Genomic DNA, 27,328 nt, shown 5'->3' on the forward strand with positions numbered 1-27,328 from the left:
TAGGAACACCGCATGGCTGTGTTTATTCGAGATATGACGCAGTGAACAAGACAACAGATTGTTTTGTTATATTACAAAAGGACGAACGATTCAACTGATGCACTGACTATATTTTCAAATTTCTTCACTAGATTATTTAATGGACTCAATCTGCATAAAAATGTTAAATATCATAGTGCATTAAGAAAAGGCAAATCGTGTCTTCAGATTCGATGAAATGATTTTTCTATCGTTTCACTGATTACTTGCAGACTGATTGTTTGATTGATTTATGAATTGATTCATTGATTGATCAATGGGCGAGGTCAGTTAAGCGAATACATCGAGTGGGTTTCTTCACGTAATTTCCTGTACATCTTTACACAACTAACAATATTTCGTCGATTCAAAAAAGCAATAGAGATCAAATATAGCAATATCTTTCTTTGCGTAAATAAAATTATTGAGAAACAGTTTTTCTAAATGATAAGTGGCAAAAGCTATAAAAGTTATGAAAACTATGTATGCAATTCTATATCTACGCAGTGCTCGAGCAACAAAGATTTAGATCACAATTGTGAAATTACATTTACAAAAATACTTTTAATCCTAGTATCAAAAGTCGGCAGGTTTAAAACCTTTGATCAATTCATTTGAATAATGCTTACAAATTAAAGATCTGGATCTTTGTAAAACTGAGATAGAATGTACCACAACGTCAGTAAAATTTTCAAATAATCTAGCCAGACAAAAATGGTCTATTAGATGGAAACATTGTCTCGTTAGGATCCACATAGTAAACTCCAAGAAGAGAGCAGCGCTGATGATATGGGAAGGATCTGGATCAACAACACGCTCTAGTTGTGAACCAGCTCTTTGTGAAAAATCTTCTCATCAGAAAAACATCCAAGGAATCTAAGAGAAGACTCCCACTGACAATGATTTCTCGCTTGGAGATATATTTACTCCTCTTTCTCCTTCAGTTACACATGTTGTTGCTTTTAAGCTATAGCATTGGCTCCACATAACTTAGAGATGACCCTTTGCAGGGCTTTCTTTTGTTCTGTAAGCTGTCGATTTGCTTTCTCCGCTCTTCTCTCGTTGGCTTCCGTTTGTTGAAGAGCTTTTGTAAGTTTGGCGTTTTCTATGTACAGTTCCTGAACAAGGTTACCTGAACGTGTGGCACTGACTTCAGATTGTTGAAGCTGCGAGCAGGAAACAAAAACAGATAAAAATTCATTATGAATAGAAAAGGGAAAATTAAGCATCGCATGGTTCAGAAGAACTTAAAAAAACTTACGGGCCATTAGACAACTACAGTGCTATTGACAAAACTGCATAGACATTAACAAAACTCTCACAAGTAAAACGTTTACCACAAAAGATCGCTTATAATGCTCCATAAAATTGGAGTAAAAAGGATCGGAAATTTACCTACTTGTCTTGAATTACAAAGAAAAACCTAAGTTTATAATGCGTTCATACATCATATTGAGATAATAACAATAATAATAATAATAGCAATTTATAAACTTATATAGCACATGCTACATGACGTAGTGATTGCGTGTACTTTACAAAAAAAGTAAAACAAATATTGTAATAATAGCAGATACCGTACCACAAAAAAACTAAAGTCGCTTAAAATTACAAGAATGATCGAGTGAGATGAATTGGGATAATTCTATATTGTCTATCTTGATTAACGAAAACTATCACATGGTAAACTTTGGAAGAGGATCATTTCGCACATATCACCTGTTTACTCAGCCTCGCCACGTGTTCATCCAGTGCTTCTCGCGTTTGTTTCACTTTTGTTTCCAATTCAAGTTTCTCCTTTTCTAGTTGTCGTATCCTCCCTTCCCACATATGACTTGCTTTTTCAAGTTCTCTCAGTCGTCGGGTCTTCTCTTCGAGCTGTTGAAAAAAGAAGAGAGCCAATGGTACCGGGAACAGACCAGTGTTGGTGAAATGGGCCATGTAGCTTTTCCATTTGTCCTCTAATGAGAGTACAGGAGGAAAAGGAGAGCAGGAAACGAGAGAAGGAAAACGAGAGTAGGAAAATGAGGAAACAACAGTTACCCCAAAGAACAGGGTTGACGATGTTTAGCTTACGCCACCACAACTGTACTACCATGGTAATGGTGATTCTTAGAGCAACACCAAAAAGAATACTACGCACATAAAAAAACTAAAAGAAACTGAAGACACAAAACAAAAGTTGAGAATAATTCTATATACCTTTTTGCTGAGTGCCATAACCTCTGCCTTCGCCTCATTAAATACTTTTTCTCTGAGAGCCTGATCCCGTTCACTGGCCAAGTTGGCTCGATGAACCTGTTCCTTCAGTTCGCTCACTTCACGCTGATGACGAGATTTCATGGTTGTCATTTCCGTATTTGCAAGAGTTGCCTAAAAGATGACAAATTTTGATCAAAAAATCGTCTCGTGGGCTTTGCTGACGTGTAAATGAAAATCACAAACGACAACAACTTACCCGTAACGAAGAAACATCTTACCACACTTCACATTTAACAATTCACGGAACATCACGCACGATACAAGTCACAAAGATCACGTAAGGTTAGCTGAAACGAAATCTCACAACACGTACGTACATGTGAATTGACAACCAAAACATGATAATAAACGAAAAGTCGTTGAGAAGCTACGGATGAGCGAAGTAGACTCAGTTAAGAAATATTAAGGATATATTCCCTTTCCTTTGGGCAAACAAATTTACTTGTATTCGACCCATGTTCCTGTAGGGTCCCTTAAAGATTACAAGTATCCATTTTAGCGACATGCATTTATAGCCCTGCTATTAAAATCTGACTGCGACAAAATCGCAACAGACCTTAATTATCCTACGTTACAAAAAGTTGCATGAGAGTGTAACGATAGATGAACTATTCCAACGGGAAGTTTAAATATTGAGCACCACCTTTCATCTCCAACTGTTAATAACTTCATTCGAGATGAAATCCAAGTTCACTCAAATCCAACTCCATACTTTTCGTTCGGCTGTTGTAGTTGGACGCTGAACTCATTAATTCATCGCGGTCTCGATTCACTGCTCTCATTGGGCTACACTGTTCCCATGAAATGTGCTCAATGGTACTCCCCCTTACTTACCTTTTGTTTTTCTGTCTCCAATTCTCTTTTGTGGGTTCCCTGTGCATTAGCTAATCTCTCTTTTAGCACATAGACCTCCTCTTGAAGATGATTTGCTTTAGCGTTCTTTTCTTTAAGAACTTTTTCTACCACTTGTTTCTTTTCCTGGACATCTTGCAGCTTCTTTTCCACGGTAATAAGATCATTTTTGGCCTGCAAAACAGATAAGGAAGAGATAATACCATTATGGGAACAATAATAAGTTTTAAATTGAGTCATATGTTCAGTACTGAAAACAGGCATTGCCGAGCATCCCCTAAGGTAGCACTGGATCAATGTCAGTATCTAAGCAACTGCGCACCTACCCCTCCCTTAATCCAACATTAACCCTAAATTGTTAAAAGTTCTACCAATGTACCCAAGTGAGGTTCGACTGAAACATTATCTTCATAACTTTTATGTAAATTATAGATGAAGATAGCAAAAGCTTAACTACAAAAAGCATAAGTCATAATGATTAGCAAAGTAATAATACTGCATGTACAGGAGAGAAAATACCAAGCGAAGTGTGGAATGGGAAATTACTAAAAGAGATTAAACATAACATACACAGCTGCGAACAGTTACAGGTCTTTACATTCGAAATTAACCAGTAAAGGAAGCAAAATACAAGCAGATAAATCGCTGAGTGAACAGGCGACTTCACACATTTGTAATACAAAGGGAGGGCGATAATGAGAGATGACTGTTGCTTATTTGATAACAATTTATGGGCGTTACAGCGTGCTTAATGCAGTCTACACAGATTAAGTTTTATGGTTACGAAAAATGTTTACAACAAACTTTTAACAACATTAACGAGTTCCTTACAATAACTGGCATAACGGTTTAGCATGGATACAATGTAATGTCTGTTACAACACTGTAGCTTCAGTGAACACTTTCTATTGATGTTTAGCTGTTGTACTACCAAGAAAAATAAATTTAATTTTTCATGTCTTTTAAGTTCACTAAATGTCTCGGTGGTTTATTACGTTTTGAAAACACAACAATAATGCAATTACAATAATAATGACTTTTAAATTTAAAGATTAACTTCTTTTAAAGAATTGTAATACCAAGTGATACACTTTTCAAGAATGAATAAAAATTTACTTCAATCAGTCAATGTCACATTTTTAAATCTCCGGTAATTTTAAAGGTAAATAAACACATGTTTAAGCTCGCTCTTAGGTTAACCTTGATAACGTCTTTAGGTTTCCATAGCAATTTGTTTAATTATTCAGATTTCTATGACTCCTTTCTAGCTTTTAAACGCACTACGACAAAATAGGTTCCAGCATTTCGAGATTGTTTATATTTTATGGTGCTTAAGATAAGTTGCATCACCAGCAAAGCAAGCTACGTTTAGAGTCGGCTGAAGTGGGATCCTTTCCGCAGTTGGGGAGAAAAGCTCTAAAACTAGTCGTTTAGAAGACTGTCGGTTCAAAGTTGTATTACATCGAGCGCAGTCACACAGATTAGAGTTATGTCGGGCGAAGTCACACGGGTTATGGTAAAATGTTAGGCGCAGTCACACAGATTAGTATTTGATATAGCGCAGTCACACATATTAGTGTTACATAAAGCGCAGTCACACCAATTAGAGTTAATTGTCAAACATTACAAATCATAAACACGCCGGATACGTAGTGTCTGAGGGAAGCCACACAGAGATTTTTAATGTTTTAAAGCTCTGGGGTCAGTTGCTCAAAGGGTGGATAACGCTTTCCGACGGTTAAATCGCTACACAGTGCATAGCTGTAGACAAAATGTGCTGCGCTATCCATTGAATACGGATTCATTCCGTGGAAAGCGTTATCGAACCTTCGAACAACTAGTGCAAGTAAAATGAAAAAAGGTGAAGACTTTAAAAGCCAATAGCCTGGTTACGAAGACGCAGCAATTAGAGGCATTTGGATTGTTCTTAAATTCAGCAGTATATTATTGCATTAGATTGTTAAAATTAGTAGCGTTCAGTTAAGTGCAATTAAGAAGCTTTGAAAAAAAAAAAAAGACTAACAGATGACGACACCTTCTCAGCCTCAAACTCCCTTTGCCGCATGTTTTCCATGTTCGCAAGCTTTTGGGTCAGCTGGGTGACTTGTTTTTCAAGTTGGGCTGTTTCTTCTACGCGGTGCTCGAGCCTCGCCTCGAGGGCCTGGTAGGCAGTTTCTCGTACGGCCAGCATGCGCTCTAGCTCTTTCACCCTGACGTCATCCTTGTCGGCCATCTTTTTGGTAAGCAGTCTCACCTTCTGCTCCAACTCCAAATTGTGTTTGTTGCGTTGATTCAGCCGCTGTTCCAAATCCTTATTCTCAGTCTCCCAAAGGGATAAGCGCGTGTTCAGTTCGTGAAGTCGAGTTGTTTCCACGTCTGCGAGCTGATTGGTCAGCTGCGACGCCCTATCCTCGAGTTCGGTTTTTTGCTTATTGTATTCGTTGACCTTTCTTTCCAGCGTCTGGTTTTCATTTTCTTTCATCGTCAACAAGGCATCGAGCTCTTTATTCTTGACCATGGATTTTCTCAAGTCGCTTTGGAGCTCCGCCACTTCACTTTCAAGCTCAGCATTGTTATCTAAGAGCTTTTTGTTCAACTCTTGGTTTTCTAAATCACGACTGCGCAACATGTTCTCGATCTCTTGGCTTTTGTCCATGATGTCCTTGAGCTCGGCTTCCGTTGAAGCCAAGCCATTCAGCTGTGAGTCTCTTGCTTTTAACTTCTCCTCAAGTTGTTCTTTGGACGAATTACTCAAATTCAAATCGACCTCCAGTTCTTGGAGTCGCAATCTTGCCTCTTGAAGCTCGGTTTCCAAAGTTCCACGAGTTTCTCTCAGTTTTTCGTTTTCTGAGCTCTGCTCACGGAGCTTCGTTTCTAAATCCTCCACTTCGGAGGCTCGTAGATTTAACATCACGTCCATTTCGTCGGTTTTAAGTTTTAGTTCCTTCACTTTGTTTTCTTCTCCTTCCTTCTTTACCTTCGATAACAAAGCGCCAACACCTTACCAAAGATTGCACGCGGAAAACTAACACGATCTCAATTCAGCGAAAACAAAGTTTAAAAATAGCGGAAACGCGTGCTATAACTGGGAAATAAAACATTTTAGTTCTTCTAGGAAACAAAATCCTTACATGAACATAACTGAAATAGCACACAATAAGTACAGAACACGTCGCATGACAGGTGCCTTGCTAAGACTGAAGAACATAGTTCTTAAATTTTTTTCTTTTCTCTGTTTTAAAGGTCGTTACGAAGAGTTCAGTTACGAAAGGCACCAGGGGACTTACGAGTGAATTTTTAGAAAAATCCGATTCTTTTCAACAGAATTTCCACGGGAAAGTTTCCCATTGCTTTTCCCAAATGTCTCGGCTTGTCGTTTTGAAGATACTAACCATACTACGGATTCAGAAACATTTCTCCAAATGATTATCGCCTTAAAACGTAACGTGTAAAATCATAGTATGAACTTGACCACCGTGGGTCGTCGCTCTGTTCTCTCCAGAATTAACAATGATCTTTTAAGTACCAAGAGTTTCTCGTCAAATAACCATTTTTAATCATCCAATCATCAGTACTCAACAAGAAAAAACAGTTGGGGTGATTTTCATGACAACATGGAGAGTAAAAAGTTTCAGGCTCGCTACAACTGAGCTCTTTAGAGAGAGCAGGAAATAATCATGTTTATTTGATGTTTACCCCTGAGCTTGAGGAGTTTTTTCAAATATTCCTTTCCACGTGTGCACCTTGAATTAAGATCAGCCACAAAAGTAATTATAAAAAATATATCGCTTACAAGTACTTACCTTTTCGGCTTCCAGAAGTTCTCTCTCTCTTTCTAACGCTTCCTTTTCCATAACAGCTTTCTCCCTTTGAAGCTCGTCGAGGTGCACTTTCTGCTCAGTAATTTCCTTGATACTGTTTTCCAAAATGTGTCCTTTCTCCTTTTCAAGCGACTCCACTTTGCTTTCAAGCTCGGCCACTTTCTCGCGCGACAGTTTCAGCTCTACGACTTCTTTGTCGCTGCGAGTTAAAGTCTTGAGCTCAAGAGTTTGAACTTTAGCTTCAAGCTCACGTTTCTGCTCTTTGAGGAAATTGATCTCATCTTGTAAATGCTTTACAGTTTGTTCCAGTAGACCAGTTTCGGTTTTCAGTTTAGTGGCGTATTCTCTTCCTAATTGCGAGCGAAGTTCAATCTTCTCCTGCACATACTCTTCTTCTAATTCTTGTTTTTCGCGAGCGTTATTTTTCTGTAGGTCTTTGATTTTCCTCTGGTAACTATCTTCAAGTTCGTTTCGCTCGCTTGAGTAAGTTTCTCGTAGTTCCTGCAAGCCTACCGTTCCACTCTTTTGGAATTCCTGTTTTTCCCGAAGGTAGCTTTCCTCCAGCTGTGCTTTCTGTGTAGCAAAACTCTCTTCTAACTCCGCTTTATGAGTCGCTAGCAAACACAAGAAATCGTTTTTTAGCTGTCCTTTCAGCCCAGCCTCGCCATCGGTGAAGGCTTGCTGCAACTCGGTTATTTGATCTTTATAACGTGCTTCTAATTCAACCTTCTCTCGAGACGAACTCTGTAACAGCTTGGCCTTTTCTTCGGTGTAATGTTCTTCGATTTCAGCTTTCCACTTTTGGAAAGCCAGTTCGCTGTGAGTCGAATTTTCCTGGAAGCCTTCCTCGATTTTCGCGCGTTCCTCGTCAAATTGCTTTTCTAACGCTGCTTTTTCCTTCAGGAATCCATTTTTCAATTCAGCTTCTTTCAGAGCCAGCGTGTGATTATGTTCATTTTCGAGATTCTCCTTCAAATCAACCTTCTCCCGTGCAAATCTTTGTTCAAGTTCATTTCTCTCGCGGGTAAAAGACTCCCGCAGTTCAGCTTTTTCACGGGAAAACTTCTGTTCGATTTCTGCTTTTTGCTCGACAAAGCTTTGCTTCAGACTTGCTACTTCCTTAGCATGAGCCTGCTTAATCTCCCATGTCTCGTTGGAGTATTCTTCCTCCATTTTAGATTTTTCCTTCTTAAATTTATTTTCCAGCATACTAATCTGCTGTTGATGTGCGCTCTCAAGTTCAGATCGTAAAATTGTCCATTCATGCTGGTTCTTTTCCAAGGCTGCTACTTTGGTGTTCTTCTGCATCTCCCATTCAGCCTTGTCTATTCTAAACTGCTGCTCCAGTTCTGCCTTCTCGTTCATCAACTTCAGCTCCGCCTCAGTTTTTTCCGCCTCGACGGCTTGAAGCTTTTCTACCAGTCGTTTCTCCTCAGTTTCCATTTTCTCCTTCTCCTTGTCTATCTCTCCCTTGAACAGCCTCTCCAGCATTTCTTTCTCTCCTCTGTGCTCTTCTTCCATTTCAGATTTCTCGCTCTCGTATTCCGATATCAGCAGCTCCCGTTCCTGCCTGAATCCATTCTCCAGCTCCTTCCGGAGGCTTTCCCGCTCGCTTCTAAGCGACCGCTCTAAATCCTTCATCTTATCTTGATACTCCTTCTCCAACTGCTCCTTCTCCGTGTGAAAGCTCTTCTGCAGTCCTTCCATCTCTCCGGTAAACTGCGCTGTGAGATTCGCCAGCTCGGTGTCATACCTTTGCTTTGCTTCGTAACTCTCAGAGGTAAGAGAACCCGTCAGACCCTCAATTTCGTTCCTCAGATCTTGAATGGAAGCCTCTTTGGCCCTCAGCTGAGCTTCCTGATCCTTCACATTGTCACCAAGCTCTTCCACCTTTCCTTGGAACTCTGCTAATGCGATCTTCTGATCGGACAGCAACTTTTCTTTCTCGCTCATCGACGATTCTTGTTCTTCTACTTTAGCTTTATGCGCATTGATCTGTTCTTCTTTTTCCTTCAATTCACTCTCCAATCTCTCAATAACTTCTGAAAAAAAAAATTAAAGCAAACAACTATTTAACTGTCACGACCGATAATGCAAGAAGCAAAATAAAATATTGGTAATCTAATATTCACTAATCGCAGTATTTCACTGCAAGTCAAATTGAGTGGATAGTTTACTGGAAAAACTCAGCACACTATTACTGCATTCGTAACGAGCCGATAGGTTCCCTTACTAAAAGTAACAATGATTTATAGAACAGGCCCCCCGATAACAAGCAACTTAAAAATACTCTTGTCATATCACTTCTGACAGCAACACAGTTTATCTATTAACTATATTGTAACTAACTTACTGCGTTGTTCCTGCAGTTCAGCGGAGTCATCTGGGGAATGAGGAGAAGGTAGAGTTATAATCAGAAAAGTCACATATGAACAGAAACGCGCAGAACTCATATTGTTGTTATTCTGCAGGAGAGGTAGAGGAAATACATTTTAAGTTCAAGCTTTTTTTTACGATAACATCTAAGCAGAGCGAAAGTTCTTGTTTATCAACGAAGAAGTCTCAAGAGGAACAAAACTGAAAATAGCTAATTTTCCTTTACTGAAGGCAAAGAGAGCAAGAAAAACGAAGTCGTAGGACCGGTAAGAGAAGTGTCAACTCAATTTTGTATACAACTACACCCGTGTCGTTAAAAAAATAAAAAAAAATCAGCAAAAAAAAAAAAAATTCCCCGAACACACTAACAGGAAAACAAGAGTTCTGAGATAAGTCCCCATCTTCTTAATCAAGAAAAGAAACTAATCAAGATTTAGGAATACAAAAGTGAGACCAGAGATTTCTCCATTTACGTGTCACATACGAAGAGAAGTTAGGAATGGATAACTCAAATAGACCAGTTTAACTGGTGCTTACAATGAAACTGTTACAAGAACACAAAAAGCCCACAGGATCACAACAAAATAGACCAGGCAGAGACAGAGGAAAAGACCTTTAGGATTAGTAACGAGAATTTCTTCATCGACCTCTATTGACCACGGCAAAGGAGGAGCATCATCATCTGTAAACTGACCTGCTAAGATAGCAAATTGAAGAGAAACATAACATGGAAAGTTAACGGATTACAGCTACAAAGGATGAGACTGGCAGCAAAGAAGCAGTCAAAGATTCCTCAGAAATTCAGAAAGTAGCAACACAGGAACCAAAGACAAAGGTGTTGAACTGTACCTTGCAGATTTGAGTTTATCTACAAAGTGGCAAACTTTCGAGTTTGCCAAAATCCATTTTTGGTTTGGTTGTCGTTGTTGTTGTTTTTTTTTTGTCGCCGTAAATTTACATTGTTTTCTTGTCCTACAAAATTGGCTGGCTACATTGTAAAATGATCGTTCAGGGATTCATCTTAAGCCTGACGATATCGTGTATAGAATGGTAAAGAATTCACACTGGCCAGAATATAAAGGAAGATTGAGACTTGAAGACTTATCAACTAAAAACAGTTAAAGAAGAGGTAAATGGTAAAGGCATTCAGTAGTCTTAGGGAACAACACAAACGAATTAGATTCAACAAGGACGTCATTTTCACTTTATAGTTAAGGTACCGAGCTTACACGTTATTACCATCGTCTCCGTTTGTCACTCTCCGCTGGACAAGAGTCTACAAAGGCGATGCGAAACATTCGTTCTTCTATTGTTAAAAAGTGCGTTTATTAAGTTAAAATATCGTTAGTAGGACGCCAACAACGTTGCATTTGTTAGAAATGTTATCAACGTATTCAGTGAGTAAATGATTACTACTGGTGCGGGTGGCAGGTCAAACAATTCAGCACGTAAGTTTATTTTTAAGTGCCATCAAAAGTGAAGCGCCTTAGATGATACACAATTTTGCGCATTCGAGGAGCAGAACTACACAAGATAACCATTGTTTTAGTCTTCCTAACTTCTCAGCCGAGAGGTAAAACCCGTGCTTAGAATGTTATTTAATTGGTTATTTTCTCTGCCTAACAGAATAGAAGAGTTTGCTTAAGATTTCTCGTCAGAAAGGAATAACAGCTCGATATTAGACGAAAGCAGACCCCATTAGTTGAGCCAGATAAAACAAAAATGTAAGGACACAACGAAGAAAACAAGTTACGGTGATGTGTTCGAGTTTTAACGTTTTCAACTTCTTTGTGTTGGAAAGAGTAAAAACACAACCAGCAAACCTCACAATTAACAGCTTTTAAATTCATAATCTAGTAACCCATGTTAACTCTATCCCTGCCCCCTTTAATGCTCAAGCACCTAAACACCCCTAAAAAAAGAAGAAAAAAACCCTTTGAAGCATAAAGTGTGCCGGAACAAGAGCCCCCCAAACAGATGCCAATTTGCGCGCGCATCGATTATGGGTTGCTTACCCGCGTCCTCATTTGACCCGCCATCACCGCTGACTCGCACAGAAGGAACGCGCGTACCGTCTGGCTGGTCAGCTGTATCCGACTCCTCCGATGATGTCGCACCCTCTGTTGCACCCTCCTTTTTTCGTTTAACGACCACGGGTTTCGTGTAATCGGAGAGTACCGAGCCGTGCCGATGTACTTTCTGGCTGTCCTGCCGTTTCCGATGACTGGGTCGTCGTTTCACCGAGCTGTTGACCTGCTGCGTGAGAGCTTCGCACTGAAGACGCAGTTCATCGTTCTCGTCTCGAAGTTCCTAAGAGAAGAATGGATAAAAATACGGGAGTGTTGATGAATTTAGCTCCTTATGCTAGTAACGTCATAATGACAACGTAAAAATATCGAAGAAACATATCGATGAAGCCAGATGGCTGTTTACAGACTGCAACAGAGTAGTTTAACCCTTTCACTACCGAGATCTCTTAAGTAATTCTCCTTACTGCCTGCCATACAATTCTTACGATGTCAGTTCGGAGAATTTGGCATTGGATCAACTAATAATCCCTACTTGATATTTATTTTTCTTAATTCTCATCACTTGTCTGCTTGATATTCTATAGATATTGTAAGGATAAATTCTGTCTCGGTTGCTCATGGGAGTTAAAGATAGACAAATCCAGGTAAGAAGCAGTAAGAATTATGTTAGCCTAACACCTCCTAACCGTCGTCAAGTGCATGATAGGCACCATAGCCTCTATCATTTTCCTCTCACTACCGAAAGGAAACAAGTAAAGCCCAAGATGGATTCCATGAAACTGATAAGTCTAAAACGGTACGGTGTCAAATTGCTTCGAAATAAAGGCCTTAGTGCAGGCGTATCTGATAACGAACACTTAACCAGAATCATATCATGTTTTCCCAGTAGCGTAAAAACTTTTCCTATTTGACTCGTAACACGAAAGCGACGAGAGGCCAAAGAGCGCCACAGCAATTATGTTCGTGACAATCGTACCAAGTCGCCATGCTTTTTTTAGTCAATAACGAGCCAAACTCACCCTATTTATACGTTCCAGTTCCCTCACGGTTTTGCTGTTTTTCTGATTCTGCTGCTGTTTTAGAAGCTGTTGCTTCTCGACTTCAGCCAGCTGAAGAGAAATCAATAAACCAATATTAAGAGTCAAAAGTGACTAGAACGCAACGAAAACAACGACCCGAAATCTTCAGTTACCCTGTGTGATAAATCAGACATGGATTCCAATTCCTTCTCCAGTCTCTCTCGGTTGTTTTCTGACTCGTTGAGTTTTTCCTGAGCATCCGATAGTGTCTTCTCTAGTCGCAAAATCTCCTGTTTAAGATACATAAACATAAAAATTCAAGGATCAAGATGAAACATCAATATAAAAGAAATAAACTATAAACAGCTTGAAGTTCACGCAGGTACTTGCGTGCCACAAAACAATGGACTCTTTGCATTTTTAAAACAAAAGCATTAATATTCAGAACCACTAATCGTTAGGATAATTAATGTTATACAGTTTATAGACACTTCTGGCCCCCAGCGCGGGAAAACACGTGCGGCCAAGAGTGGATCGTCTCTGCTTTAGCATCTGATAGGTTGCGATGGCGCGCGGGAAACGCGTGCGACCATGAGGCCATGGCATATGGTGATGTTTTCTTCAAGTTGAGAAGGTAGCATGCCTAATAATCTTTGTAACATTAAACCAAATTCATTTTCATTAGATTCGACAACTGAACTTTTTTAAAATCTCGATATAGGCTGTGTTGTCCTTCCCTTGAGCGAAGGATACGTTAGATAAATATAAATGCTTGAAACAAAACAAATCAAAACAAAAAAAATCTCACCTCCTCGGCCTCTGCGAGTTTAGTCCTCAATCGCTGTTCTTCACTCTTGGTATGATGAAGTGACTCCTCCAACATAGATTTTTGTTGATTTGCATTCATTACAACTTTATCCCGTTCCTCAGTTAACGTTTGTTGTAAGTTCTGCATTTTTTCTGTGTAGTGTGATTCTTGATCCCTGGAAGGGTAAATGCGGGAAAACTTATTTATCACACTGTTAAATCCCTTGGGTATACACCCCACCAACCTCCAAAAGATAGTGTAGTTATTAACTCTCATAAAAAAGCAAAGATGGCCGCACATCAAATCTTTCAAATACGCGTTCAATGTACGCATGTATGTACTCGGAAAACTTAGGAATCAAGTTTAACACCACATTAGCGAAGAAAAACTCAGCAGACAGTTATTTGAATTTGAGTTCACCGTCATCCCCTTAAAATTTGATCAACAATTTCCCCCTCAGAAGAGCTGCACGGTATTTGGTATAATCTATAATATGCTGATTTATCAAGTAAAACCTCAAAGATAAATGTCTATGTCACCACAAGTTTGCTGAACTATGTCCTTAAGTTGTGAGGAGTTGCATTTCATCACTCCTGAGAGTCAACAGGGTTACCACACACATTGTTCAAACATTCTTCTCTGAAGTTCTTAACTGAATAACGGCTAAATACCGCGGAGATTCTTTCTTCCATACTAAGCTCACTTTTGAGCGGATTCGTCAACAGGTGGCAAGAACTAGTTTGTTAACGACCCCAGTCCATAATCTCCCTTTAATTCCGGACTACTTCAGGAAACTCTTTAAGATCTGACTGACTCTTACAAAGCCATTGTGTTCATGTACAGTTTCTGAATGCTGACAATATCAATATTATTACTTGTGGTGCAGAGGGATAAGAAAATCAGAAGCTAAGAGATGAAAATGCGATTCAAAACAAAACAGCAAATTAAATAAATTAAGGAAGTGATTGAGAGAATTGAAATTTAAGATTAGAACGAAACCGCAATTCAAACACCCAATGTCCTCTGTGACAAACAGGCTTCTTTCGCGGAAGATAAACTTAAAAGCAATTGCTTTCACTGTTTCAAATACTCACCTCATCTTTGTTTCGTGTAGTTTCTCTAATTTCTGAGCCGTGTCCTCGCTTTCGACAATAAGCATTTCTTTCTCTTCCGTGAATTTGACCAAAGTCTCCTTGAGGGCATCGCGTTCGGCGGCGACCGACTCCACTTGAGATCTGAAAAGAAAAATTTCTTATTTGACGATTTTGCAGTGTTTTGAAAAAAAAAAATTAAAATTTTTAACGGGAGGTGCAAACAATATTTACGACATTCTGATTTTTTCCTACACCATAGACAAAGCAAACCAGGAGAGCCGTTGCTCGAGTATAAAAGGGATCTCCCGCATTACCGTTTACCCAACAATATTACTTAGCCCCGCTTCACATAAGGCGCAATCAAATTCCGCCATAATTTTTTAATTACACAAAAAAAACGCAAATAAGCAGATGTAAACGCGGAGAAAAAATAAATCTAGGCACAAAGTAATTCCACCTCAGTAAAGAAAAAGCAAGTTATAATTGATTTTCTCCCGAGAGTAATTAACAGAACATTCAAAACGGAATCGTTGTCATAAAACTGTCAGAATCTCATCAAAAAATATTACTTTTAAAAGCTTAGTAATTGTAAATTAAGAAGCAGCAAACAGGAACAGGTTGGAATTTTGACAACACGAGATTTGTACCTTGATAGCCGTGAAATGAAATCAGACAGCCGTTTGCTTTTGTCCTTCTCTGACAAAAACGTTTCTGACTCAGCCTCATATTGCAGAGCCGATTCCTTTCCTTCGATTTGTCTTATTCCAAGCGAGGACTTCGCCATTCGTGCTACGAATTTACAGGCCTCTACGGGTCAAGTATCGCCATTATTAACTACCTACAATTCTAACGAGCTAACAACGCGACAGCAAAAACAAAACTGAGAAGTAAAGCATATGCGAAATCGTCTTACACAACAGAAAGGGGATGGACAGTGTTTCCATTTGAGATCATTGCGCTTTCAAATAACTACACCCTTGAAAAACCCGCCAGAAGTGGGGGCGCGGACGGAATATGAACCAATCACAACACGGGAATTTATCAAAGCCTCCCCACCCGAGCGCTTTTGGCAAGTAAACAAACTAGTACCTGTTCCAAAAAACAGAAATGACGCAATTATACGCCCAAAAAGAAATATGGGTCGCCTCTTCCACCTTATTAAACAAAAATTTATTACGTCTCTAAAAAGAAAACACAAAGACCTTGCCGGCAAGAGTAAACAAATTCATTTAAATTTTAAGATTTCCTCAATATTCTTTCGCGCATCAAGAAACGCAACATGGGTATATAAGCCAGTTATCAACGGGCAATAAATGGATTATTTCTGGCTTGCAGGAAACTTTGCGTCACTTTATGAGTTGAGATCATACTGAATGATACGAGAACACGACGCGGCCCTAAACTCAAGTTACACAGATGATTTCAAGCGAAATCCAAATCGAGCAAAGGTTTTGGCTGAGCTCGGATATTCTTCACTGTTCTTCAGTTTGTTACCGCGAGTTCTTGGAGGAAAATGCTCGAGAACGACACGAAAATATCTGACAAGGTACGATGGGGTTTTTTCCTTTGTATACACACGAAGCACTGTAGTTATTTATAACAAACCCAATGTTTTCAAATTTGGAAACAAGCACTCGTTGCAAGTCGCGCATTGTCGCCCAAAGTAAAGTTAAAGATTTTGAACAATCCCTCATCCTTGGAGCTGGCACAATTCAGATTCCAACTTACTTTAAATGGACTACTTCGTGTTTGTAAATATTCACTATAGCTTTGGGTACGCCTGGAATGCAACAAAACAAAGCAAACAAGTTTAGTGTCCCTAAATTTTACATAATTTAATTGACTTGAGCCTTTTTTAATTCAGGAGAAGACTATTTGTCAGTGATCATGTCACGCTATTCCACTCACCATCGCTCTGCTCGTCCACGACAGATTCCAGTAAGTTTGTAAGCTGATGAAGGCTAACTTTCCCCTCCGCATCTGCATCTAAATCCTGTAAATAGACAAATCAAGGTTCACATTTTGGCCCAAAAATAATCAATTGGTGGTATATTCCTTGGCTAAAATATCATACAGTACTGTAGAGACGAGGTGATATTTTGTACAAATAAAATACTAAACAAGATCTTCGCACCTTAAGTAGGGTACAAAACCTTATTAAAAGTATGATAGAGCAGTTTTTAACTGTGTCGAACGTAATCCGAGATTAATTTGTTTTTTCTTTACTTCACTATGTGATTGGTCCAGAAAACTCGCGCCAGTTTCTCAACCAATCAGTTTCAAACCGATAGCCAATCGCGACTTGATCACTCGCGTTTTCCCGCGCTTTAGGATGTTTGCTTGTTTTCACTTCGAGTGATTGCTTCGGTTTCGGTTTTTAACGACTCTCAATCAAAAAGCGCTGACAGTAGACGATACCTGTAACAGTGGAATTGCCTCGTTCAATCCCTGAGCCAGCCAGAAATCGTTGATGTCTTCTTTCTTAGCAAAACTAAAAAGTAAGGATGTACAGTTATTTAAACAGTTGAAGAGTCCATAACAGAAGAAATCAAACCATGCACCGTATCACAAAATTGAAACAAAAATTTGACAGAAGTGTAACCGTTCGTAATCCATTAACACTTAGCTATTGCTTACCCCGTTCTTTCTGGATCCAGCAGCGAAAACAGATCTGCCAGAAGCAACACAAACAGGGATAAGTCAAAAAAAGGAAAGAAAAATAGCATATCTTCTGCCCATCAAGACAGAATTTATGGGGTTACGTGGTTCATTGCACCAAATACAGTTAGTAACAGAGCGCTCTTGTATTTCAGACAGTAAAGTGTATCATTATACTTTGCACCGCGGCTTGTAAGACACCACCCCCCTCCCGCTAAAAAGAAAAACAAATACAAATATTTGCATGCACAGTGACCCATTTTCATTTCTTTTCTCATAACTGTGGTCAATTTATGTGCTTATCGCTACTTCCTGTGGGCACAGTCCAACAAACCTCTCACCACCTGCCATCTTAGAGATAGAGGGGAATGGCTCATGTACATGTAGAGGGCTGACTGTTACTGGTAAGTGGGGGGAGGGAGGCAGGGTATTGTTGGAGGCAGTTTGATACCAAATTTTTCAAAGGGCACAAAAATTTTCCTTACAAAAATACTTTTGGTTCAAATACAAAACAAACAAAAACAAAAACCCTAATACATTTTGATATAACAAAAATATAAAGAAACCAAAAATTGATGGCCAATTATCAAAAGAAAAGGTAATGAGTGAAACGCTTGCTTTAAGTACTGAAGACACCTTATCTCCTCTTTCACAAAATATGCCTAGCAGCTTATCCTCTTAAGTGTTTCCAGGTGATTCTTACGTATTTTGCTACTCCTCTGTCAGTCAGAGATTAACTTGTCATGGCCAAGAAGTCATTTTGATTTTTTGGATAACGCTTTAGCAGCCATTGTCATGCAGGACACTGAATTTGGCCCTTTTTGAGGGTCAGCAGAAAGTGGCCACTGTAGGGAGGTAGTTTTTATGGAGGCCTGAGAACTGCAATGATTGTAAGGTTCAAAAGAGTTTACTGGGAATAGCTCGAGGAGAAATCCCTGAAGATGGAATACATGTACACTGTAGACACAAATCAATCATGCCGGCAAACCTGATTACAAGCCAAAAACACTGCAATGAGACTGAAAAGCCTTACCAAATGTTGAACTACTTCCTCCAGTCCTGGAGAGAAAAAATGAATCATCATTGTTCAAGGATCTCCTCTGGCCCTGCAAGGAAAAAAATTCACCTCAGTCAACCTTGCCAGTTTATTGCTATTCTCCATTCACATAAAAAACAACACAATTGCTATTCTCCATTCACATAAAAAAAAACAACAAAAAAATGCAATCCTAAGTCTCCATTCCAAAAAATTCCTGTGAACACTGGAGTTCCTTACTTTAGTAGTAAAATCTTCGGCTGGTGCTTGATTATAGGGCGTGGAGTGTTGTTTTTGTTCCCATTCAGGCTCTATGTCAGACTGTTGAATGTCTTTAGCCACAAACAAGCCATGAAGGAACTCGTCGAAACTCACTTGACCATCACCGTCATCATCAAGCTCCTCAAACAGGAGAGCCAGCTCCTAAAATGGAAACCAAAAGCTGGCTAGGAATAGGTTTGTCGTTTTCAACAGGGGAAGGGAATAGTGCATCTTATGTGTATATGTCATTTAAAGGCAATAAACTTGGAAATAGACTTGAACCAATCACCAGTTCTCTGATAGACAGTTGCTTCCTCATGTGATGATTTGTTTCTTCTTTTCAAAATGGTGTCAAATGAATTCCCCCTCATCTCTCACAAAGATGAGATCTATTTATTTTGTCATCTAAGGTTACTGCTGCAAGACAGTCTCTTAACTCAGTAGTAAGTGCCTAAAGGTAAAAAACAAGAGCAGCAGTCCCCAACACCATATCACAATTCATCTTTTAAGAAAGTTTTAAAAGATCTGCACTGAAGTTGCAGAGCCATACTCAGGATTATTAAATGGTTCCACAAACCTGTTCATTCATGGAGTCCATGCCAATGTGATCGCATACCACAGACAATTCATGTCTATCCAGGTAACCATTTGCACCAACATTCACTTCAGTCCAGATTGCTCTCAGCTGCTCTTCTTCAGTTGGTGATTCATACCCTAAGAAATGATAATATTCACATTCCTCATCATAATCTCAAGTAAGTTCCCCATTTTTCTCAATTCTTTCTCTCCCCTTATAAGCCTCTCCCTTTCAAATGGTCAAAATGTTGAAGCCCCATCTCTTGCTAATAAGCCCCATTATCATAGGAGGGAATTGGCATTATTTGGTTATTCACATCACCATTTGAAAAATGTATAAAACATTTTCTTTTAATGATAACATCTCGATTTAACATCACAGTAACTTAATTCTGACATTTGTTTGGCAAAAGGCATGATCAGTTCCAAGAGTCACAATGTTTTTCCAAAGATTAATGTACTGTAAACTTGTAAGTATACACATTGTGCACATAAATAATACAATATACGGCATATAATCTTCAAACATGGTGATTTCAAAAGATAAGGGACTCACAAATTAAATCTTTGAGAGCAAAATCAAATTGAAATGTTTCCTTTTAAATGTTTAATTCAAAGTTAAATTACCTGAATTAGGCTGTGGAGAACTTAAAAGTCCATTACCCTCCAACACATCAGAGTCACTGGCCAAGATAGAGTCCTCACGAGACTTCCTCTGTTTGGAATTATGTCGGCGTATGCTGTTCCTCAGACTGCTTTTTCTGCTTGATAGTCTTCTTTTTAACCTTGGTTTCTCCTGTATGAAAAAAAAGTGCGAAACATAATTACATGTTAATTAATCAGAAAAGAAATGTACACTGTTCCTAGTGTAGCACCCCTGGTTTCCAATGAACCAAGACCAATAATTTGCTTTTCAGTTTCTTTTTGTAATCTATTGTAAAACTTCAAACTTACAGTTGTTTTTCAGTGAAGTGAACTCTAGTTATGATCTCTACATGTATATGGCAGGGATATATGTGTTTCTTCATTTTTTTGTTTTTTCCCTTTTACAGTTGGTGGGACCTGCAGGAGAAACTCTCTCAAAATAAGGGTACATTGTATCTATCAGTCTTTTTGCTCATGAGGAAATTTCCGTTGATTTTTTGTACTCCTGAGTTCATTACTTTCCTGTAAACATTCTCCCAACTGATTTACTGTTCTCTCTGAGCAGAAGAGATTGTACTAGTTTATGCAATTGATATGAATAAAAGTATGTTCTCACCTCTCTTGCTGAGCTTTCAACACGATCTGGCTCTGAAGTGATGTGAGCATCACTCATACGGCTCTCTGGTCGACTCTCAATCATGCTCTCATCATCCGCAGAGTACAGATCTTCAGAGTAAGATGCCTCTGGTCGCGACCATCTTCCATAACGTTTCTCATTCACCACTAGCTTGGGTGGTTCTGAAATAAATTATAATACAAATTGATGTTTTTGGTAGTTACACTGTACTTGTTTGGAAAAAGGTGAATTAAAAAGCTCTTGAAGAGAGGAAAACCACTGTAAAAAAAATAAACACCTGTAACAGAATCAGATGGTTGTTCTTCATCCTCACTAGAGGATAACTGTTCAATTGCTTGAGAAAGCACAGCTACAAATCCTTCCTTGAAGTCATCGAATGTAACCTAAAAAATGACAACAGTATGAAGTTCAATACAGTTTATGCATTTTGCTAACAGTTAACAGACCAAAACTGACAAAAATTGCACTACAGCTTGGGATGTACATGCAGCCTGGGAATGAATTTGCTTTCTGTGACAAACAAATAAGCAAAAATATTGTGACCAAAATTCACACGACTTGCATCAAATATTGCATTACACACTAAATGTATGTAGGTTACACAGAATGGGTTTCACAAGACAACCAGACATAAATTAATATCAGAATAACTCAAAAGAGTTTATGGAAGAGTGAATAAACTACAAATGTATTAAATTTGGAGGAAAAAAATAAAGAAAGAAAAATTGTACTATATTCTAAATTGAAGATGTTTAGGTTCACTGTGCATAAACCTACTTCAAGTTTTCTGCCATCAACAGTGACCTCTTTAGTTCGATAATCACAAACTAGTTCTTTCATAATGACAGCCAACAGAGGAAAAAGTAAATTTTCAAAAAGTTTTCAGCAAAAAAGCTTCCAAGCTCTGAAGTTGAACCTGTAGTGAAAAATCTAATCCTCACCAACAAAACAACCCAGGAAAAAAGGGCACACAAATGATGTCACAGTACAGGTGCTTTGAAGCCATTTAATATTCATCACACAATCTTTGCAACTGTACATAAATTAAAACAGAAAGGAGAAAACACCAAAAGATCTCAACAGAGGATGCACATCAAATTCTGTTTTGTCACCAACCCTCTAAATTAAAGTTATCCACAGTTCAAATTGTGAATCCGAGTCTAAAAGCTTTTTTTTCTGCTTCAATAGCATTTCAATACAAACACCAACCCACTAACACAAGCTAAGCCACAAGCTGTTCTGAAGCAGCACACTTGTGTCACCTGTTGAATGTGACAATAGCTCTTGGTTTGAACTAAGAGAATTCTCTCTTCACAATCATAACACCAGTTTTACAGACATTCACCTAGTCATTGTTTAACATCATCCTTATTCGATTTGGTTTCCAGCAGAAAGATGCCAGGATTTATGAGCTGGCCAAATGACACTTTGATGCTTTTATTAAACTGCCAAAATTTTTCTATCTTTGAGTTAATCTTGAAAGAAGCTGTAGATTATGTTTTTCATTAAAAGCACAGGTATATCATGACTTGTTTCCATCATTTGGTTACAAGCAAAGGTTGGATGAATCTTAATACAATATTTCCTTGAGAAATTAAAACAGCTGATTCTGATTTTTTTCTGATTTTCAAACCCTGACTGAAAATGTAAGAAGCATACTCTCAGTGCTCGCAAAACACATTCATTGCTAGGGGCAATTAGAAAATAAGCTGTGAATTACCCTCAACAGTATCAACAGGGTTACCATTTCTAATTGCCAAAGTCATTCAAGGCTCACTACTGGAAATCTCCTGGCAGTTTGCCCAGTTTAAATTCAAGACCAAGATATTTTATTGAACAGGTTGAAATTCAAACATTAAAAATATCAAGAAACAAAACAGATGGATTTGTATTCTAGGTTACAGTGTTTCACTATTCCAGACTTAGATCTTCAAACATATCTTGGGCCCCATAAGAGACCAGAACTTACTTTGCTTTACATATTGACTGTAGATCTGCAATTTTAATTTCTTGTAAATGATATGCTTGGTTATAAATTTTCTTTTTTATCTTCAAGTTGGTAAAAAAGATGTATAAAAGAAAATTAGTTTTAAAGTATTAAACTAAAGCAAACATATTGCATTACTGTACAGAAGATGTTCAATTGTAAATATGTGTGTGATAAATATAAACCCCTTTTAAAAAATGCTGCAATGGAAAATAACTTATATGAAATATGTGCACCTTTTGTTTTGTCATTAAAAAGTGTCTTGTTTTGATGAGAAAAAAAAAGGTAAATGTATATTTCATGTACATTTTCAAATTGCAATGTTTTTTAAATTTCACTCGTAAGTTTGTTCCATACAAAATACAACGCACTATAACCATTCCCAGTTTTTTTTTTAGTCAAACTGATAATTAAGGTGGGTTTGCAGTGCTACAACTCACAACTGATGCACTTTCAAATAAACAGAATTTACATAATAATAATTCATGGGTGGAGTACTTGAACTATTTTGAAACTCCTAATTTATTAATAAAAAATAAGACCCCATCTCTGTGCAATTTTTAGCCTTTCCTCTGCTCTTCATTCCAAGTATTTCTCACAATAAGTTAAAAAGATATGAATTGTGAAACAGTGTAAATAATTGTAATGCAAGAAAGTAAGTTAAAAATTGAGAAAAACAAGTATCTGAACAAGGCTAGAATTGAGGAAAGACTTCAACAGCTGTTTCAGTGTGAATAGGATGGTACAAGGTATCAAGGCTTAAAAGAAGTATTTATCAACAGACAGTATGACATTTCAAATGAGAAAGGGATTTCACATTTTTATCAGCTCCTAGGAGAAGAGCAGTTAAATGTTCTCTTTGAAATTGGTATACTGATTGCATATTAAAATACATGTATTTTCTTTACATTCTCTGACAATTACGTAGATAGGCAAAAGCTTGAAATAACAGAAAAAAAAAAGAAGCACATTAGCTCAAGGCCTAAATCGAATGGTCCATGGATTGCAGTATTTAGGAAAACTGCTGAGGAACTTTCTACGGTCTGAACTGTTAGTATCTGTATAAACATTGAAGCCCTTACTGAGAACCTGCCCTTGGTCTAGAAAAAGGTATCTTGTTGACAGAGGTAAGTACATGTACACATACATAGCACATGTACATAGAGAGAAGTAAAATAGAATTGGTTGATCATTGTCTAATACTCAACCATCAGTCAACAGAATCTCTGTCCTCATCTCAATCAACTGTTGATGGCATCATGAGATAGTTTGATGTTGTCGACTGGGTTGATAACACTAATTGTCCACTGCAAAGAGTTCCTGATGCTTTCGTTTTGAGGGTTAACCCTTAATCAGAGAGAAAATGTTAGTCAGGCACTGACTGAGATTCAGTTGACTATCAAGTGATCAAAAACCCATTGACAGCCAAAATAAAGTAAGGACATCCTCACCCTTTCAATCCCAAAATCTCATTGGTAATTCTCCCTACTGTCTACTGTACAATTCTCATGATGTTGGTTCTGAGAATTTGGTATTCATTCAGCTAATGATCCCCTTATATTTTTCTGTATTTTCATTATATCACTCATCTGCTTGATATTGTATTGATATTGTGAGAAGAAAGTCTGTCTTTGTCACTCATGGGAGTTAAGCGTTACACATGCAGCTTCTCTAAAAATACTGGAACATTTCTCCTCAAATGAGTGACTCAATCAGGAAAACCTCAAGGGTGTTTTGCTGATATGTAATAGTTCCTGTACCAAGTTGATCATCATTTCAGAAGATTCTTAGGGTTAACATGAAGGAGATGAGCAACCTACAGTTTATTTAGAACCCAAAATTTTACAATTAGAAGATCTGTATAACATTTGAATTGTGTGGTTCACTATCTCCGCAATTTCTATCCTTCAACCATGTTTTAAAAATACATGTTTTAGCTGATATTGCTCTCAGGGCAATATCACTTTCATCTGATTACAGCAGGTCACAGTATACAATTCCACTTCTGAAACCCTAACCATTGCTATACATGTAAATGGTAACTAAAATGCTATGACAGATACCTCTAGTTCTTGACATAGAAAATGTTCCTGGAGAACACATAAAAAATCAAAGTGTTATCACACAGATTTTGTGCATTGTCTAATTGCCTATGCAAATGTGTTGATGTTCAATTGAGTCAACAAACAAAACACTTCAGCTAATATGCTAATTTAAGTGTAGGCGAAGAAGTTCAAGGGTTTATTGCTTGATCTCTGAGACTATTGCTAAGGAAACTGTAGCTTTATGACGAACTTTGTGTTTCTGCAATATTTATGCTCTGCTGGAAATCTTGATGTACAACCCTTTAGTTCTGAAGAATTCTATTTCCTGAGCTGAAAGATTTTGCATCTTAGGAAAAGATTAGGAACTTTGCAATAAGCCAATAATTAGATGGTGAACAAAACCCTCATAACATTGATTCATTACTCAGGAATTTCTCATTTCAAACAAGTGTAACAAGTCTTTGAAAAGCTGACAATCATAATCAAGACAGAAAATCAGAAATGTAATGTGCAGTGAAAATTTTAGTATAATTCACACACAGGAAATGACTGACAGGAAATACACTAGCCATAAAAAAAAATATCCAATAGAAAAAATATAATTATTTGTGAAATAACTTGTGTCAGTCTATCTGGTCATTCTTTCACCTAAATCATGAATTACTGTAAATGAAACATTCACTTTGTATGCCTTTTAAGACTACACTGATCACATAAGCCCCAAGCAATAACCCTCTAAAAGAAACACATTTGGTGTCAATCATAACAATTACTTTAACGAACTTTCACGACAAACATGCTTTTGTGTTGATCTAGTTTGGTGATAAAAGAAAATCCGTCAATATTGTTAACAACTGAACTGACGGAATGTTCGAACTCGATATGGAATATTGGATGTTGGCATTAAAATTTATATCCCAACATCATTAGTTTCAAAAGAGGTTCAGTGCGTAAACAAACCTATTGTAGTGCGGTTACGAGACGCCATAAACAAACTGATTTAGCTGATATTTTAATATATTTACGAGTCAAGAAAGTAAGAATGTTGAACAACATTTGCCCCGAAAGAAAGCAGAATACTCCAATCACCGGGAGATATAAACTTACTGTAATCGATGAGCTTGGAATCGACTGGTAACAAATTAAACTTAGGGCCAAGCCCGCGCCGATGATTATGAATCACCAGCAATCATTTATTACCTTGGTGTCGTTCGAAGCTTATCAACGAAGATACGAGAAATTTTTCTCCATACCTGTCCCTCCGCCTCGACGCTCCCCAATAACTGCTGGAGTAGTTGCGGAACTTGGTCATCAAGCTGCAGTTTTTTGCACAACTCCACAAGTTCGTTCCTATTCAAAAAGCCCTTTCGAGCATGGTCACAACTATCAAATACTTCATGAAGTTGTGCCACATAAACATCCTGATCGTCCTCATCCATTTTACAGTTTAAATAAATATATCAGCTAAATGAAATCCTAGCCCAGGATGCCAGAGCCATGTTGACAGGAAAATAATAAAAGTTTAATTCCTATTTCGTCGATGATTACGCCACGCCAAAATAAAAAGCTTTCGAACGTTTCACGGCAAGCGATGGGTTTGTAGTTCTTTAAATTCAGGTCTGACACAACCTCTCAGCAGAACAAAACAACGTCATGGCCCAATTTCCACTGAATGGTTGTCGGCTTTCCTTGACTTGTATCAATACAACGGTGTGTTCCCAATACAATCAATCCTATCAGTTTACTCTTCAACTCTTGAGCACCAAACAACACCGAGTCGTGTTAAATTATCGCTCGGTAACGTAGTAACGCGGGAATTCTAATCACTATTTTCGCTGACGGTCGCCTCGGTGAAGACCAAACTTCACTACAATTCGCCGAATAACAAAAGCGTTAACCTTAAAAAATGTAAGTATGAGCTAAAATTTGAGCCGAAGTTACCATAACCCGCGAGAATGATTCCTTGATTCAGTTCGTCTTTCGTTAGGGTTCGGTCCAGTTTTCAAACTTGGTCAAAATAGAATTTGAGTTTGACCACGTGAACACAAAGGAATCTTCCATTTCATTGGACAGAATACAAAAGGATTCCACCAACTGGTCGTGTAGGTAACCAATCAAATCTTTTATTCATGTTTGTTCAGTTTCAACGACTGTGTGTTTGCTTCCACATTTTTTGAATTTCTAGATTTTCCTTAAACTTTCTATGATCCATATCTCAACCTGGAGCCACAAAAAGGTTCAAGAAATACCTCACTTCTAATTCAAATATTCTACAACTCTTTAAATAGGATTTTTATTAAATTTTAACTAAATTCGTCCACAATAATCAGTTAACAGCTTTCCTTTACATTATTAAGCTGATACGCTCGATTTGTCATCTTTTAAAACACAATTTTTAAAAATCAAATGGTTGAAATTTTCTTGGTCAAACAAAGCTGGACCCAGCATTCTCTCGGATTTACATGATAAGTCAAACTTGGTTTTGAATTTTCCTTCACAATGCTATGTTAGCGTTCCGTGGTTTTATCTCAGTGTAAGGAAAACCTTAGCGTAAAAGAACACACCTAATCAAGAAACCATCCTAACCCTGAGTAAGATTAGTCGCGTCTCTGGCAACTCGGTCAAGAGATCTGGGCAGGCATTATGAGTGAAATATTCTGCTTCAGCTTCAAGAGAATTCCAATGAGTTTCGTGATCGTGGGAGCTGGGTTGGATACAGCCACACCTGACTTAAAATTCACTTCCTTTCCCAGTTAGAATTTTAGAATTTGAACCAACTCGGCCTCTCTTGAGCAAGACGATAAACTTAACAATAGTCTCGTACCCAATTACAACTCAGGAGCACAAAAAAAATTCTTCAAAATACATTTTGATTTGTGTATTTGGTTGGGCTCATATAGAGTTCAACGTCCGAATCGAAGCTGCTCCAGATCGATATCTAAATTTCTAGAGGGAATAACGACTGAGCTATTCTAAATCAAAGATGCATGCTTTTCTTATTAGATTCAGACGCCGAACATTTCATGTACTCAGTTTTAGGAGTTCTAGGTATAGTATAAGTTTGACTCGCTCATCTCATGAAAAATTTAGAAGCCTTCGAACAGAGAGTTGATGTAAATACTGCTGGATATTGATTGAGATGGCCGACCAAAAGAAAACGAGGCGATCGAAAATTGAAGGCGATGGGAAAAGGGTTAAAGAGG

At 38.0% G+C, this 27,328-nt stretch overlaps 1 protein-coding gene and 1 long non-coding RNA gene across 9 annotated transcripts; one reads left to right on the forward strand and one right to left on the reverse strand.

Moving 5' to 3' along the window:
* On the reverse strand, positions 1-26,161 carry LOC113679095 (uncharacterized). 8 transcript variants are annotated; one of them, XM_027196040.2, is made up of 23 exons: positions 25,379-26,161; positions 20,371-20,476; positions 20,073-20,254; positions 19,439-19,607; positions 18,813-18,949; positions 18,215-18,397; positions 17,972-18,044; positions 16,918-16,951; positions 16,699-16,771; positions 16,189-16,273; positions 16,009-16,060; positions 14,281-14,421; positions 13,187-13,361; positions 12,552-12,668; positions 12,379-12,468; positions 11,402-11,639; positions 9,307-9,336; positions 6,936-8,995; positions 5,168-6,109; positions 3,115-3,306; positions 2,221-2,391; positions 1,738-1,896; positions 1-1,184 (listed from the first exon to the last, which is right to left on the reverse strand). In XM_027196040.2, the coding sequence occupies exons 1-23, from the start codon at positions 25,562-25,564 to the stop codon at positions 981-983; spliced, it is 5,799 nt and encodes a 1,932-aa protein (XP_027051841.2). In that variant the 5' UTR covers positions 25,565-26,161; the 3' UTR covers positions 1-980. The 8 variants fall into 8 exon arrangements, with proteins under 8 accessions (XP_027051841.2, XP_089060581.1, XP_027051840.2 ...); XM_089204455.1 differs by having other exon boundaries at positions 5,156-6,109; XM_027196039.2 differs by having other exon boundaries at positions 11,345-11,639.
* Positions 15,441-16,451, forward strand: LOC149046648 (uncharacterized). Its single transcript, XR_016186028.1, has 2 exons — positions 15,441-15,826; positions 16,145-16,451. It is a non-coding gene; the product is annotated as an uncharacterized LOC149046648 (long non-coding RNA).
* Positions 26,162-27,328: the final 1,167 nt, after the last annotated feature.

Source organism: Pocillopora damicornis, chromosome 4 (assembly GCF_964200805.1).
Source record: "Pocillopora damicornis chromosome 4, jaPocDami1.2, whole genome shotgun sequence".
In the NCBI taxonomy this organism is placed as follows: Eukaryota; Metazoa; Cnidaria; class Anthozoa; order Scleractinia; family Pocilloporidae; genus Pocillopora; species Pocillopora damicornis.